The sequence below is a fragment of the Gopherus flavomarginatus genome, chromosome 7 (assembly GCF_025201925.1).
Source record: "Gopherus flavomarginatus isolate rGopFla2 chromosome 7, rGopFla2.mat.asm, whole genome shotgun sequence".
NCBI classification, from domain to species: Eukaryota; Metazoa; Chordata; order Testudines; family Testudinidae; genus Gopherus; species Gopherus flavomarginatus.
In genome coordinates, this window is record NC_066623.1 from 12614840 (window position 1) to 12631177 (window position 16338).

At 44.7% G+C, this 16338-nt stretch overlaps 1 protein-coding gene across 2 annotated transcripts; it reads left to right on the forward strand.

Annotated features, from left to right (window-relative positions):
* The first annotated feature begins 10633 nt into the window (after positions 1 to 10633).
* CDKN2AIPNL (CDKN2A interacting protein N-terminal like) lies at positions 10634 to 15688 on the forward strand. Of its 2 annotated transcripts, none has more exons than XM_050962894.1 (3): positions 10634 to 10877; positions 12019 to 12118; positions 12304 to 12484. In XM_050962894.1, exons 1-3 carry the CDS (start codon positions 10672 to 10674, stop codon positions 12310 to 12312), a joined length of 315 nt encoding a protein of 104 aa, XP_050818851.1. In that variant the 5' UTR covers positions 10634 to 10671; the 3' UTR covers positions 12313 to 12484. The 2 variants fall into 2 exon arrangements, with proteins under 2 accessions (XP_050818851.1, XP_050818850.1); XM_050962893.1 differs by lacking the exon at positions 12304 to 12484 and adding an exon at positions 14301 to 15688 and having other exon boundaries at positions 10636 to 10877.
* The last annotated feature ends 650 nt before the right edge of the window (positions 15689 to 16338 follow it).

The following is a 16338-nucleotide window of genomic DNA, read 5'->3' on the forward strand; positions in this document are numbered from 1 at the left end:
GAAAGCTCCACCGGGTTTAGCCATGGACCTTCCATGCTGTGAGGTGCAACAATTCAAGATTCAGGTGCTGGAGACGGCCGTGATCCTGAGTTATCAAGTCTGGGAAGAGCAGCAAAGTTACTGGGGCTTCCACGTATGTGTCTAGTAGCAATACGTACCAATGTTGGTGGGACCAGGCTGGGGCTATCAAAATTATCACCACCAATCCCTCTATATCATGAGGAGCACCTTGTGAATGAGAGGGGCAGGTGGGAACACGTATAGGAGACGGCCTTCCCAGGGAAGGAGGAATGCGTCTGCTATGGAGTCCAGGCTGTGATTCAGGAAGGAGCAGAACTGCTGACACATCCTGTTGTGCCCTGTGGCAAAGGAGTCTACCTGAGGAAAGCCCTGCTGATAGAAAATGGAGTTCGCAATGTCTGGGCGTAGGGACCACTTGTGGCCATGGAACAACCTGCTGAGATAGTCCGCTAACTCATTTTGTACCCCAGGGAGGTACGATGCTTGCAGGTGTATTGACTGCTCTATACAAACGTCCAACAGCATGAGGGCTTCCTGGCACAGGGGAGAGGGGCATGCGTGCCCCTGTTTGTTGATATAGAACATCGCCGTGGTTGTCTGTCATCACTGATACACATCTCCTACTAAAGTGGGCTTGGAAAGTCTGCCATGCCAGGCGTACTGCTCTCAGCTCCCTGACGTTGATGTGGAGAGTGAGTTCCATTTGAGACCAGCGACCTTGTGTCCTGAGGTCTCCCAGGTGCACCCCCCAGCCCAAGTCCAATGTGTCCGTAAGCAACGAGAGAGTCGGCTGGCGGCTGATGAAAGGGACTCCTGCAGACACTAGCTGTGGATAGAACCATCACATAAAAGAGTTGAGGATCGGGTGAAGTGAAGTCACAACCCTGTCCTGTCCCTGACCAGCCGATACACTAAGGCTAGCCATGATTGGAGTGACTGAATTCTGAGCCTGGTGTGTTGCACCACATAGGTACAAGTGGACATGTGTCCCAGGAGTTTGAGGCAATTCCTTGCTGTGATGGTGGGGAACTGCCTGAGACTCCAAATGATGTCGCCCAGGGCCTGGAACCTCAATTCCGGTAGGTACTCCCTGGCCTGGGTTGAGCCCAGCACTGCCCCTATGAACTCTATCCGCTGAACTGGGGACAGAGCTGACTTCCCCACACTCAGGAGAAGGCCCAGTTCGTCAAACACTGCAATGATGAATCCAACTTGCATCTCCACTTGAGCCCTGGAGCGGCCCTTGATCAGCCAGTCATCAAGGTATGGGAACACTTGAACCCGGCACCTGCGCAGAAACACAACCATGACTGCCAGGCATTTGGTAAATACCCGAGGCACCACTGAGAGACCGAACAGAAGGACTGTGAACTGGGAGTGGTTGTTGTGCACCACAGACCTGAGGTATTTTCTGTGGGACTGTGTGATTGCTATATGAAAGTACACGTCCTTCAAGTCGAGGGCAGCATACCAGTCCCCTGGATCCAAGGAAGGGATGATGGAGGCCAAGGAGACCATGTGAAATTTAAGTTTCTTCATGAACGTGTTGAGCTTTTGCAGGTCTAGGATGGGCCTGAGCTCGCCTTTGGCTTTCGGTATTAGGAAATACCGGGAATAGAAGCCCTTGCCCTTCTGTTCCTGAGGAACTTCTTCCACTGCCCCCAGCGAAAGGAGCGATTGCACCTCCTGTGTGAGGATTTGCTCATGAGAAAGGTCCCTGAAGAGGATGGGGAATGGCGGGTGGAAGGGCGGAGGACAGAGAATTGGCGTGAATATCCCCTCTTTACCGTGCAGAGTACCCATAGGTCTGACATATTATGGGCCCATGCATGGTAGAAAGGGGACAGATGAGACGAAAAGGTAGGGCAGGATGGATCCAGTCTTTGCAATGGTGTGTTTGCCCCTGGGCGCATCTTCAAAAGGCCAGTTTTGAGCCTGAGGAGGGTTTAGACTGGCCAGAGCCCTGGCCAGAGATGGGGTGAGGTCTCTTTCTTGAGTTCCTATTTCTCCTAAGCGACCCATCCTCGCTACCCTGGGATCAATAATTTCTCTGAGGGGGCTGGGGTCTTAAGTGCCTCCATTGAGTTGCAGGGGTGTGGAGGCCCAGGGACTTCAAAGTGGCATGAGAGTCCTTGAGGCTGTGCAGATGAGGGTCAGTCTTCTAGGAAAACAAAAACTGACCCTCAAAGGGGACACCCTGGATTGCCTGCTGCACCTCATATGGGGTGCCAGAGACCTGCAGCCAGGAACTCCTCCTCATAGCCACCTCACTCTTTAGACCTGGTTGGGGAGGATTTATCTTTTTGTTCTGTGTTTGTATAGCACATAACACAGTGGGGTCCTGGTCCATGAATAAAGCTCATAGGCACTATAGTAATAAAATAAAATATTAAAATTGTAATAATAAACTAAAATGTGAACAGGATTTTGGCCTTGCTATGAAACAGGGAGTGAGGGAACCCAGTGTCAGACACTGAAAACTAGGTTCCAGCCTGCTGCAAAACTGCAATAATCAGAACTCTTTGATCCTATTGATATTACTAATGCACATGTGTCGAGGGAGACAGTTACAACAAGAAGTCCCCTGCGATGGTAAAGTCTAGCTCCATTTTAAATTAAAGTCATGTTCTCTCTCTAGACTCATACATCTTTACAAAGAAAACAGCAAGCAATCCAGAACATTCAAAGCCTAACCACATTCAGATTTGTTTATACATAAATAGCAAAATCTAAATGAAGAATTTCCCCTAGGAGTCATTTTAGAAGGTCCTCAAGGGGAAAATATTTTAAAAGTGACTATGAAATTATAATTTCTAATCATCCTCTACTTCAGGGAGTGAATGTGAAAAAGCACTATAAAAGGAACAAGAGAAATCTCACTGTGGTCCAAAAAAAGGAAGATCTTCATTATGGGTAAAATCCTGGCCCCACTCAATGGCAACGATTCCATTGACTTCAGTGGAGCCAGGATTTCACCTTAAAATCTCAATTAGAAGAACAATATTCAGTATTGTAACTGGATGGCTTCCCACTTAAGAGCTAGAGGCCTGGGGCCAGCCAACACTGATTACTGAAGACACTGCTCCAGCCCACCTGTGCCACTTTAACAGCCTTGATTGGGCTTGATGGATGAAAACTGATTTCCCTATAAAAAGGCAGCAGGAAATAGAAGAGGGACTGGCTCCTACAAGGAAAACCTAGACAGTAGGGGAATTAAGTCAGAGCCAGGAGTCTTAATTCAAACCAGGTAAAGCCTGGGAGTGATTCTGAATTGTGACCCAGGTCTAGGAAGTAGGGCTGGTAACTCTCTACCTAAGTGGAGAAACACACTGAACTGGAGTTGGGATCTGGAAGCCCAGTGCATAAGGACTCAATAAATTGGCCCCCCAAAAGGGGAATGTTTTAATTACTTCTGGACTGAGTGAAGTATTAGGGGGCCTTGGAGAGGGGAACAGAAGCAGGGTCCTGCAGAGTGACCTCTAGCTGTGAGGGAGTGCTCAGGAGGCAGCTGACCCTGCTACAAGCATTATGTGATACGTTTAGGCCTTGATTAAAGTCAATGGGAGTTTTGTTTATGCAAGAACTCCAAGATTGGACCATAACTCTATTATGCTAAACCATAAACCAGGGTGACAAACTATGGCCTGTGGTGCTGCTGGCACCATGTCCCTGTGGCCCCTGGGTGGGGGGGCAGAGGGCTCCATGTGTTGCCTCCAGGTACTGTCCCCCGCAGCTCCCATTGCCGGGGAACGGGAAACCGCGGCCAATGGGAGCTTCGGGGGAGGTATCTGGAGGTACGGAAAGGGCAGCACATGTGGATCCCTCTGCCCCCCACTCCTGCCAGGGGCCACAGCGCTTCCGGGAGTGGCATGGGGCTGGGGATAGGGCAGGAAGGGAGCCTGCCCTGGCTCCGGTGTGCACCGCTGCCACCCTGGAGCCTCTTGAGGTAAGCGGTGCCGGGCCAGACCCCAAACCCCTTCTGTACCCTGCCCCCCAACTCCCTGCCCTAAGCCCCCTACCTGCACCTTTGTGTTCTCAAGCACCCCTCCTGCACCCCAACCCCTTGCCCTGAGCCCCCTGCAGCACCCCACATTCCTCCTGCACCCCAACCCTCTGCCCTGAGCCCCCTCCCACAGTCTGCACCCCTCCTGCACCCCTGCCCTGAGCCCCCTCCTGTACTCCAACCCCCTTCCCTGAGTCCCCTCATATACCCCACACCCTTCCTGTGCCCAAATCTCTATCCCTGAGCCCCTCCTGCACAATGCACCCCCTCTCACACCCTGCACTCCTTCCCACATCTCAACCCCCTGCCCCGGCCCTGCATACAATTTCCCCACCCAGATGTTGCCCTTGGCCCAAAAAGTTTGCTCACCCCTGCCATAAACACACAGGCAAGGCTCTCAAAGGTCACATGTAACAGCAGAACTTTCACTTTTAGGTCATGGTGAAGGAAGAACTCTGGTCACTACAGAACTAGAGGCTGTATACCATATTAACAGTAAAATTTGTTCCGAGAAGCTTCTAAATGTACAAAGAATTTACAATCATAGCAACATTTCAAAAGCACGCTCCTTCCACCCCGTGTTTGTGGTGCTGCAAAAGCAGGTTAAAATAGAGGAGTCAACAAAACGCCTTCCTGAAAGCATCATGGGAACCAATGACAGCCACGAATAGGTGTAGCACAATATGCATCCAAACCAAAAAGTCACATTCTTCTTACTAAGCACTTCACCACATTCAGCAGCAAAATGAGTCTATCAAAACGCCTCCATTGCAAACCTGTTTCATAAATACCAGCTTCAATTATTACTAACTGAGGGAGGATTCATTTATAGCCAATTCTTTCTGCAACTTTCCCCAACCTACTAACATCTCTCCTATCTGGATTACACCTCAGCTAGCTAGACCTCAGCCAAACCCCAACCTCCTGTAGGCACTGACTCATCTACAATTGAGTTATACAGCTGAGTATCATCTGCATAACCTATATACTTTATCCCATTTTTCTTTACTAACCATCCTCACAGCTTTGTATAGGCGTTGAACCAGACGGTGCGTCCAAACACAACCTGTGGAACCCTGAGGGAGGGAGTCTGAAGACTGCAGATATTACCATAGCTGCTTTACCAGGACCTTCTTGATTATCTATCCATAAGCCAGGAGATTCAGTGTTACCTGATAGCTAGCTGGTGAAATCATCATAATTATGGATCCATTTCTTGACTAGAGATCTTACCTGCTTGAGAACACCTGGCACCCAACTCTCAGAAAGAGGTAGTGACTGTATCACTGCTGACCTTTAGCACCTAGGAGGGATATTCAGTGGCCTCCTGAAATGTCACAGACACTTCAGGGAAAGACACTGGCCATAAATCAAACAGAGAAGACTCTGCATTTGTCCCCTCAAGACACTGCCCTGCGATAAGTGCCATGCAGATTCATCTTAATTTGAATGCTTTCAATCTCTTCCATTCTTTGTTTAAACTACAGAACAAGCCAAGGAGAAACACACATGCACATATGTGCAAACAAAAAAACAGCAACAACAAATTCACCTTGATATGACTTCTCTACTCCTGTCCTTCCCCAGTGAATAAACGTCCTGCTCTTACTCCCACTGAATTTCCCATTGGCAAACTCCTTTAGATTTCACTTAGGAACAGCATGAGGTCTGCAGCATTTAACCACAAATACCTGAATTCCACAAGATCACTTTAAAGAACTCTGTAGACAATACGTTTCAGGCTCCAAGGATGTCAGTAAAGCAACTTGCACAAGCATCAAATGTTCAGTTTACAAAATAGTTAATGGGTTTCAGGGGAAACTAGCACAATAAAAACACTTTAATAGGCCGTGCAGTGACCCATTCAAGAAGTAAAGTAAGCAGCTTTTTTAAGTGAAGTTGGACGTAATCAGAAAGCTAGAGATGATTAAAGAAAATCTCTCACCAGCACATCACAAGGTCAGTAACGTGTAAAAAGATAATAGCAAGAGCTGTGTCACTCATAATTAATTCAAAAGAGATGGCATTTCTATTTTCTTTTTTGTTTAGTAACAAAGACAAGGCAGCCCCTCCAGAAATATGAAAAGGGCTGTATTTCAAAGTCTAAACTCCCCCAACTCTACTCCCACCATAATATCAAATAATAATACTTAGCATTTACCAGACACCTGCTTGAATGATTGAACTCTGGCCACAGTCCCAACCCTATGGTCTTCTCTCCATACCCAATGAGATCTGAATGAAAACAAAAGAAATATTAAGTCAATAAAACATTCATTACCTAATGTAAGGCTTCAAAAACCCTTAATGGAACTTTTGAATGGCTTTGTGGACATACTGACCAAGATAGAAGACATCACATCAGATCTGAATTATTCATATGCTCAGGATGAGCTTTGTTTAATCAGAGGAAGCAGTTTGTAATTCACTGATGTGCATATTTACAAGTCCCCATCTGTGTCCAATCCACAGAAGATAGGAGCATGTTACAGCACCAGCTACAGCACTTTAGTTCAAGATATAGTAGTTCATGCTTTTAACTTTACAGGTCCCCAGTGTCAGGGCTGGCTTTAGGAAGTGCGGGGCCCAATTCGAATAGTTTCGATGGGGCCCCGGCAGGGATGACTATAAAAAAAAATGTAAAAAAACACATGGAGCTCGTACTCACTAGGCGGTGCTCCGAGTCTTTGGCGGCGGGTCCTTCACTTGCTCCAGATCTTCGGTGGCACTGAAGGACCTGCCACTCAAGTGCCGCCGAAGACCCAAAGCGCCGCCAGGTGAGTAAAAATTAAAAAGGCACCTCTAGCCAGGGAAGAGATTCTCACTGGGTGTGGGGCCCTCTTAGGTGCAGGGCCCGATTCAGGGGAATTGGTGGAATTGGCCTAAAGCCGGCCCTGCCTGGTGTGTCATCCAAGATGGTAGTTGTCACAATCACTCAAACTGGACAAGACACAGTTAACATCCCTTTAACATCATGAGTTTAAGATTCATTACTCCATTTTACAGATGGGGAAACTGAGGCATGAAGCAGTTACATGACTTGCCCAAGATCACAGAAGTTAGTGACTGCATCAAGAGTAGAACCCCAGGTATACTGAATTCCAATCAATGGCCTCACCAGCCCACCAACTCCTGTATGCAACAGCTCTTCTTGACATTGCTGTGTTTATAGGCAGGAATAATTCATTAGACATTATCAAATTCCAGACTGTAAAATTCCATGCTGGAATTGACAAAAGTATTTTATTTATTTTACTGGCCTTTTCACTGGCCAACAAAAAGCATGCTGCATACATTGGAAAAGCAACCAGAAGGTCAGGAGGAAAAGGCACAATTTACCCCATCTGGGACACAGAAGAACATAATTTATTTTTAAGAGTCTTATTCTTACTTTGAAACAGGCTAGAGCTTTCACAGAATCTGACTTAGAAATGTCATACTATCACAAATATAAATAAGAGATTGACACAGACATGGGGAACTGGAATATTAATTATCATTGGCAGGATAGTTCTAAACACAGAAGATAGCCTGTTTTTAAATCTTTATTAGTACTGCAGAAACAAAGAAGAATGATGGAAAATCTCTGGAGAATATAGCAATTTCCATAACCTTTTGATGTAAATTACAACTGTTATGACAGATAATTTAAAGTTGAGGGGGGGAGTCTCTGCTCACGATAACTGTGATTTGACAGAGACTCAAGGTGCAAGAGGAACATTGGAGGGTGGGGGGGAATAGTCCAAAGTTTGAATGTCATCTTGAATACTTGTATCCAAACTTGCTAGAGCTTTTCAAAATTCCATAACATCCAGCTCAAAGAGCCTTCCCCAAACCTCTAGTACACATCTTCACTAAGAGAAGTCAGACTGAAGTTCATAGTGCAGCATATATTCTGTTTTGAAAAGAACTGCTCTGTCCTTTACGTTTACAATAATTTGAGAAGTGGGAATGTTTGGGAGTAAGGCCTTTTTTTAAATTCTTGCCTATTTCTGAGTCTAGCTCCTTCCTCCTTTTCCTCCCACAGCACTTTTCTTTAACTAGTCAAAATGTTGTGGAGTTTACGGTGAGATTCATAAAGGTATTGAGGTGCCTAAACCTGAGATTTAGGTGCCTAAATCCCAACTTTAAGCTCCACTGCAAACCACAAAACTCTTGTCAAACCCTGGAGATGCCTAAACTCACTTGGCACCTAAGTTTTCAGAGTAAAAATTCCCTTGGGCCCCATGCCGAGAGAGAAGCACGTGCACTGTTGCCTCCCAGAGGGCTTCCAAACTTGTATATCTCACCTATTCCACAGAGCAATTCACAAACCACAAGAAGGTAGGCATTCGTTGAGTGTGAGGCCCAATCCAGTAGGCTGCCTACCAGATTGGATCTCATTCAAAACCCAGCTGATAGAGGATGAAGTGGTGGTCCAAATGCCCACCTTATAACTTTTACCCCAGTGGTCAGAGCACTCACCTGGGATGTGAGAGACCCACAATCAGTTACCCCCTCTGCCTGAGAGGGAGAAAGGATTTGAACAGGGGCCTCCCACCTCTCAGGAAAGTGCTCTAAGCACTGAGTTACAGGATACACTGATTTATATTCCTCAATCTCTCTTACTGAAGCTCCCCACTGTGGACAAATGAGTGATTGGAACAGGGGAACTGCACCAGGGTCTCCCACCTCCCAGTCAGGTGCCTTAACCAATTCAATAACAATTTAAGTATTGAATCCATAGTGGAGTAGTCATGAGAGGGTTATGCTGCCTCTTACTGGACACTTGTCAAGAACTACACTCTCTGGCCCTCAATTGCTTTCATTACAGGCTCAGTGCAAAAATATTTTAAAATCTATGTATCTAATCCTATCTAGTAGGCATTTGTATGATGCCCAGATTATCTAAGTATCATTCTGATGGATCAGTCAGGTTTTTTTAGGGAGCTTCTAATTGCTAAATATCTAAAGTTTTATTTGTTTGACACATTGAACTCATTGACTATTATTTCAAAACCTCCCTGCTCCCACAAGACATGGATGTGCCATCTCAAACTGTGATTTCATCACATCCCACTGCCTAAGGCCTTGATCCTGCAAATACTTACGCACATGCTTAACTTTACTAGTAGTCCCAATAGGGACCGTGAGAAATAACAGTGGGACTGCTCACAATAGTAAAGTTAAGCATAATGAGAGGGTAAGCACGTTTGTGTCTGCAGCATCAGGACTTAAGTTTTGGTCAGGTCTGCATTATTTTCTGTACCTCTATAGACTATCATGTCACCTCCTGTTAATCTGCTCTCTTAATTGAATAGTCGTTTTCCATTGCTTCTCCTTTGGAAGACTTTCCAAACCTCTTAATAATTTGTATTGCCCTTCTCTAGACAACTTCTACGTATTTTTCAAAATGAAGTGTCTAGAACAGGACACAACAATCAAGATGAGAGCACACCATCAATTTACATTGTCCTTAAAATATTTTCCATCATTATCCACCCCTTTTTGATCACTACTGAACATTTTAATGAGCTAACCATGGTGACACAGAGGCTTTTTTCTCAAGTAATTAATGCAGAATCCAGCAATATGTATAAATAGTTCAAATTGTAACACCCAACACAGATTACACCAGGCACTTGCCCGCAGTGAATTTCATATGCCAACGTGTCATCTAATCTCCTAGCTTTATTAGGGCCTTGACATTCTTCACAGTATTTTTGAGTTTGGAGCAGTGGTTCTAGTCCTGCTGCTTGCAGCCCACATCTACAGTCCACAGGACATCTTCAGGGCCAACAGGTAGTGTGTGAATATATATAGTGTGTGGATGTGACCACAGAAAATTGCATATGCGGCCCACAGTGGTAAAGAGGTTGAGATCCATTGATTTAGAGCAACCCAAATAATTGTGTGTGATCTGCAAACCTTACCCTTTCATTAGTCACCCTCATTGCAGGTCATTAGTCTAGTTTTTAAGGCAAGCTCTAGCTGGATTCTTGAAGGCATCTTATTATTAATCTACTTCTGCCCTGAAGTCTGGCCCTTCGTTGTTAACCTCTGGGCCTGATTCCCTCACACTCGCGTAAACCAGGAGTGAGGTTACAGGTGTCAAACCAGAGGAAGGGAAGGCGGGGCCGGGCTTTTCGGTTTTATTGCTGAGCCCCCCGGAGGGAAGCTGACCGCCCGGTGATTGCGTAGGCCCCAGCCCCGCGCCGGGCATTCAGCTCGCAGCAGTCCCGGGGTAGGTTCGGCTGGGCCTCCCGCTCCCCGGCACCGCCTGGGCAGCAGCCACCGACCTGCCGCTGTCCACTAGCGGGGCGGCTTTCCCGGGTCAGTGTCCGCGGGGCTCGGGCGGCTCCGGCCCGGGCGTGGGGGCCCAGATATAATGTCTGGAGTAAGCTGGCCCCAACTCAGGGGGGCCTCTCAGCAATGGGGCTCCTACCCCCCCCGCCCCGTGAGCCCGAGCACGGGTGGGGGGAGGGGCTCTGCGCCCCGCTGCTCAGAGGCGGCTGCGGCAAAGCACAACCACCCGGACCGAGGTCTTCCAGCGCAGTCGAGTGTGCAGGTCAGAGCGGACTTGCTTGGGCCGCTCTAGCCTGACGCTTCCAGGGGTCGGTGGTAGCCGCTTCCGGTGCGCGCTGCATTGTGGGTCAGTGGTAGCCGGGATGGTGGGGGAGGTGGAAGAGGCCGAGTTCCCCGAGCGGTTCCGCTCCTACTCGGAGAACGAGAGGCACTGGCGGGCCCGCCGCGAGTTCATCCTGCGGAACCTGCCCCCAGACTGGGCGGGGGGAGCGCCACGGCCCGCCGGCCGCATCGACCAACTGCTCTCGCTCTCCATGGTGTGGGCCAACCACCTCTTCCTGGGCTGCAGGTGGGGGGCCAGCGAATCCGGCCCCGACCCGCCGCCACCCGCCACCCCCCCCCTCCACCCGATTGCAGGGCGGGGCAGTGAATCCGACCCCGGGTGCAGGTGCGGGCCATTTAGTGACCCATCCCGAACCTGTAGAGAGCTGGAGGCAGGTCTCTCTGCTGGCAGAGGCAGCCCACTGAACCCACCGGGCTAAGGTGGAGACTCCTTGGGAGAGGGTCAGCTGCTCCATCGTGCCTCCGCCATTCTCCTTCCCCTACACACTAGGTTAGGACAAGGAGAAACCCCTGGACACTCCCTTCTCCAGCCATCAGCGCGCTTCCTGGGTCTGAACGTCTCCTAGCTCCCCGTCGCTGCTGAAAAGGTCTGGGCGGGTTTACCTGGGTGTAACTAACGTGCGTGAGTAACCTCCAGGGAAACGCACAGTGAAGACAGCACGAAGGCACTTCAGTTTTACCACATCAAGGCAAACTTGCTGAATTCAGCCCTAGGCGGAAGAGAGTTTATCTTGCTGTAGAACTAAAGCACCTTGTGTCTTCAGTATGTGTTTACCTCGGGATAGCTCACCTGCATTAGTTATCACCAAGTTTAAAAAAAAAAAACTTCTGTTTTTTAGTGGTCCTTGCCTTGTTAAATTGAGTTAATGCCTCTAGGGTTAGTCTAGCTACAGCGAGAGCATCACATTGCAAAACAACACATTGCAGCACCAAGTGACTGGATTAGCATACAGCTGAGTTAGCACTGCATTATGAGCTCCAGTGTTAGCAGGATCCAAATTTCAATATGCACCCCAAAGTTAAGTGAACACTATAGGGAAAACTTTTGATCTAAAACTCACAACCATGACCAGCATGGCTGTGTCTGTGTAAATGTGTAAAAGGTGGTGTTATTAAGTTCTATAACTTCGGTTTCAATACTGTGCTGCTGCAGACCTAGTATGGAACACCTATGCACAAAAACTGTATGTATTTAAATTCTGATAGACCCACACAGGTTGAGAGATGAATGTTTCATTCAGCTTCATAACTGATCAGAACATACATTCTTGCCATACTGAGATATTTGAGGGTTAGTTTTATAATACAGTGCACTGCAGTTTTGTAATGTGGGATCAGTAATTTTTCACAGGCATTTATCTTTATAGTTACAGCAAAGACCTTTTAGACAAGGTAATAGAAATGGCTGAGGGGATTGAAGTTGAAGATGTACCACAGTTTACTACGCGTGATGAAATAATGAAAAAGGTAACTATTCAGTTTAGAATTTCAGAACTTGCTTTGTGGGGATGACGCTATGTCAAATTTCCAGATTTGTGTGATGTACAGAACCAATAAGTCTCAAAAAAAAAAAAGTATCCCAAGTACTTGTTCCTAAGAGTTCTGCTTTACTACTCTAAAATTCTCTCCTTTCCATCTTGTGCTTCTTACAGTGTTCTTAATAACAACATCCCAGAAGTATATTACACATGGATCAGTTATACATTGGTGGTGGACCTACTAGCATATTTGCAATATTTGCTTTTCAGTTACTAAGGAAATGTTGGTCAAATGTATCTCTACCATTTATTAAAAAGCATTTTTTTATCCATTCTGCTAATTGGAAATCATTAATTTCATTTTTGCGTGTTTCTCTGGAAGAATTGTATCACCAGCTTTGCAAGTGCTATGTACTCCAAAAAGTACTGTGATGAGCAGCTAATTCCCAGAGGATTAAGGCCCCAATCCTGAAACACTAGTGCATCTGTTTAGCTTTAAGCATGTAAATAGTCCCATGGACTTTAGGAACTACTTATGTGCTTAAAGGTAAGCACATATGCTGGTGTTTGCAAGATCAAGGCATTAGTGTTATCTGGCTGGGTTGTGGGTGAACTGGAATGCTTGTATATCTCTCTTACAACTAGATGAGAAGTAGAGCTATAAATGAAAGCACTATGACAACCAAGTACTAAAACCCCAAAACAAACTAATAAACCTCTGTGCCACAGAAACAGCTGCCTGTTGTTTTCAGGCAGAGTTTGAATCACCGAATATAAATTACGGCTCAGTTTAGCTTCTCTCTCTCTCTTCCCCCCCACCCACCACCGGAAAAGACAAACAGACCAATAATGGTAACAGCTTCCCAATAGGGGAAGCAATTGAAATCACTACTCTTTTAGACAACATTTAGAGGCCATAAGTAGATATACAGCTGTCCTTCATGTTGATTTTAGAAGCTTTATTTTCAACACTCAAAACCTATTAATATCATGACTCTAAATATTTTTCGTACTCTCACACTGCCTCATTTAACACCACCAAAAGTGTCTTCTCATGAATAAAATGGTCCCAAATTGTTGTTCTGAAAATGGGGGTCATTTTTGGTGTCATTATTAGTGGAGATCTGTATTTTTATCATCTTCTAGGATAGCAAACTCTTAAGTGAGCAGTACTGTGAGATAACTGAGATTTTAAAAGACAGCCATTAAAATTATTGATATGATTTGTTTGTTCTCTTAGTTGTTTAACACTTTTTGGATATATAAACAGGTGAAGAGGAGATTGCAAATCTTATTAAATGACATTTTTATATGGTTATGCTGAAAATACATCAGTTTTTATCTCCCAGAGTTAGTTCTGGGCTTTACAGGGAGTTAAACATTAATTTAAAATGCAAATCTAAACAATTTGGATTATTAAAATCTAGTTGCTTGCAAAATCACTTGAAATTTCAAGACCAAACTCTGTGTGTGCGCGCGTGCACACATCCACATGGATGCACTTTTATTGTTATTTAATGGGGATTAAATAAAACTATTCCGTGAAAACTCTACAAGAAGTTACACAAAACCTACTTTATTACTTCCTAATGTAAGTCTTGTACTCTATTATGCTAAGGAAATCCTCTAAAGCTAATGTAGGTAAAAGTCAGTGTGAGTTGTTCATGCTGTTTAAAAGTAGTTTAAAACAGAATGTAAATTTTCATTCAGTGCCAAAGAATGTTGAGCAGGTTGTTAGTTTTACTTTCTTGGCAGCCGTATTTTTACAGTTGGAGAGTGTTACATTCAGAAATGAATGAAGTTCAGATCCCACAATTACTTTATTCAGCACTATTGCCAAATTTGAAAATTGCTCTATGGGTTTTGCTATTTTCAATTTAGAATAATCTAACTATTCAAGTAACTGTATTGCTAACTGTTTGAGGAGTAAGATTTTATTTTAAGTATTTCAATTATTGCCAGCAGATGTAACTAAATATGCTCTGCCTTGTGAATAACAAGAAATAGATACTAACTGTATTCTACAGAATTTTCTGTTGCAAGATATCAAGTACTCATATCTCCTTTCTACCTAATATTTCACTGGAGTAAAAATTCAGGTATCATTTGCTTTCACTACCATGAGCATTTCCATATTACAAATACGTAACTTGTTTTCTCTTTATTTTTAGCATCAACATTAGTACCTGCGAAGAAGAGGTCTCAAATTTTTGTCATGATACAAGATCAGTTTATGTGGAGGACCCAGTGTCAATTGAACATACTGTTTCTAAAAGGACTCCCTATGCTGTACCCCTAGGGAAAGGATTTTTTTTTAAACTTTGTGCCATTATGATGATGGATATCTACTTCCAAAGCTTTTTAAAATGAGAGAATCAGGTTTTTAAACAATTTTTACAACTCACTGATTCATAGAACAAAGAAAAAGCTATGATGGACTGTATTTTCCCCTTTCACATGAAGACAGGGAAGAGTAATAACTCCCAGAAAAGTAGGGAGAGGGGCTGGGGAGCTGCAGCATCCCCTGTTCTGTTTGAGTACAATTCTGTCTAATGACCAATGAGTCCAATTTAGGATGAGAGGCCATGGGGAATACTTGCCTCAAAGCACACACCCACTTAGGAAAGAAGGGGCTTACACTTCACTCTCAGTTGAAAGTAAGGGGATGTTATAAGGCTGTTTTGACCATTGACTAATATTGTTGTTACCCAGGTTTCTTTCTGTGTAACGGGAAAGGGAGGGCATGGTGCACAACGTGGTCATTACTCTGCTCTTCCCCTTCTATATGCAACTTAGATGAGTCTGTGGTGGTGATAAATGTCCCAATTAGCTGATTTTCCTCTCTGCATGCTTGCATCACTCTTCCCCAGAGTTTCTCTCTACTGCAGGGGAACCATAGAAATCTAAAAGTAACACAGAATAGTCTCTCTTTTACAGGTCTTGATTTTTAAGTGTTTTATGCCACATTTTTAAAGTCTTTAGAAGGCCTAATAACTGTGTCCATTCAGTCACTGGAATGAAAATTTCAATCATGAAATCTGGATAACTGTCTTGATTTTTAGCAATAAAATCATGTTCCTTTCCTGTAAAGTGAATTCCCTCTCTTGAAGCTTTATTTAAATAAAACATATCTACTGCTGTTCTGGCAGGATCTGATCCAAAGCCCATTGGAATCAAGGCCCCAGAATGTTTTAAATTAGTAATCTTCCAAATGAATAACAATTGCCACAGATTTATTTACATGTATCTTGTAATCTCTGGGAAATGTCAGGGGAAATGCTGAAGGTTTCATCTGAACAGAGGCTTAAATAGCGTAAATGCCAGACGGGTAGTCAGATCAGTTACCAAAAGCATTGCCTCCACTGATTACCTCTCTGGGAAGCCCCTTCTAATCACCATGGAGTTACAGTAGCCATTTCATAAATGAGGTCAAGATCCTTTGTGATCTGGACCTCAACATGAGTTTTGTGCTACAGCAGACTGAACATTCTGCAGTAGCTTTATTTACATTTAAAACTGAATGAATGTTTTATTGCATTAAATATAAAAATGAATACGATCACTACAGTAGCTTGTGTTGTTTTGATATTCAATTTATTTTGTCTGTCCCTGCATTTTCAGTATACTACAGACTGTACTGACCAATCTATAATTGTATCATAGAAAAAATGGGAAGCTGGAGGATTTTGCATGTTGGGGTAGGGAGCGTTAGGACTTTTGAAATCTAGATACGCAAAAGGAGGCAGTTTGGGGATTCTGGGATCAGCACATTAGCTGAATTCTGCTCATTTGATCAGCAGTTAGCTGCTGACATTTAAATTATTAGTAATTTTCAGAGCCAACACCCCACTGACATAAATTAGAATTCAAACTTCACGTTCAGGCTGCCGGAAGACAATGCATCAGTTTATACAGAGTACATGGGTATTGGTGTTAGTAGCACCACTTCTATATCGAATAACTGTTGATATTGCCAATGTTTTTTCAAACTCATGTTTTAAATCAACACACAGTTACAAAATGCATATTTAAAAGAAAAGTTCAAGTCCTGGCTCCACTGCCCCCTATATCTGAGCATCTATGTCTAGGGACTTCATGCAAACGTATTGGACTTGAGTCAGCATAGTGTGGGGCAGCTGATGTTCACCAAGGTTGTGCTGGGTTGAGAGAGAGGAAGGATGACATTGTGACTGAAGCACAGATCTTGAA

What these genes read in the sequence shown, in the direction of transcription:
- CDKN2AIPNL (XM_050962893.1), top strand. Translation starts at nt 10,672, where the DNA reads ATGGTGGGGGAGGTGGAAGAGGCCGAGTTCCCCGAGCGGTTCCGCTCC. An exon ending in CACCTCTTCCTGGGCTGCAG is followed by an intron (nt 10,878 to 12,018) that starts GTGGGGGGCCAG and finishes TTATCTTTATAG; the next exon opens with TTACAGCAAAGACCTTTTAG.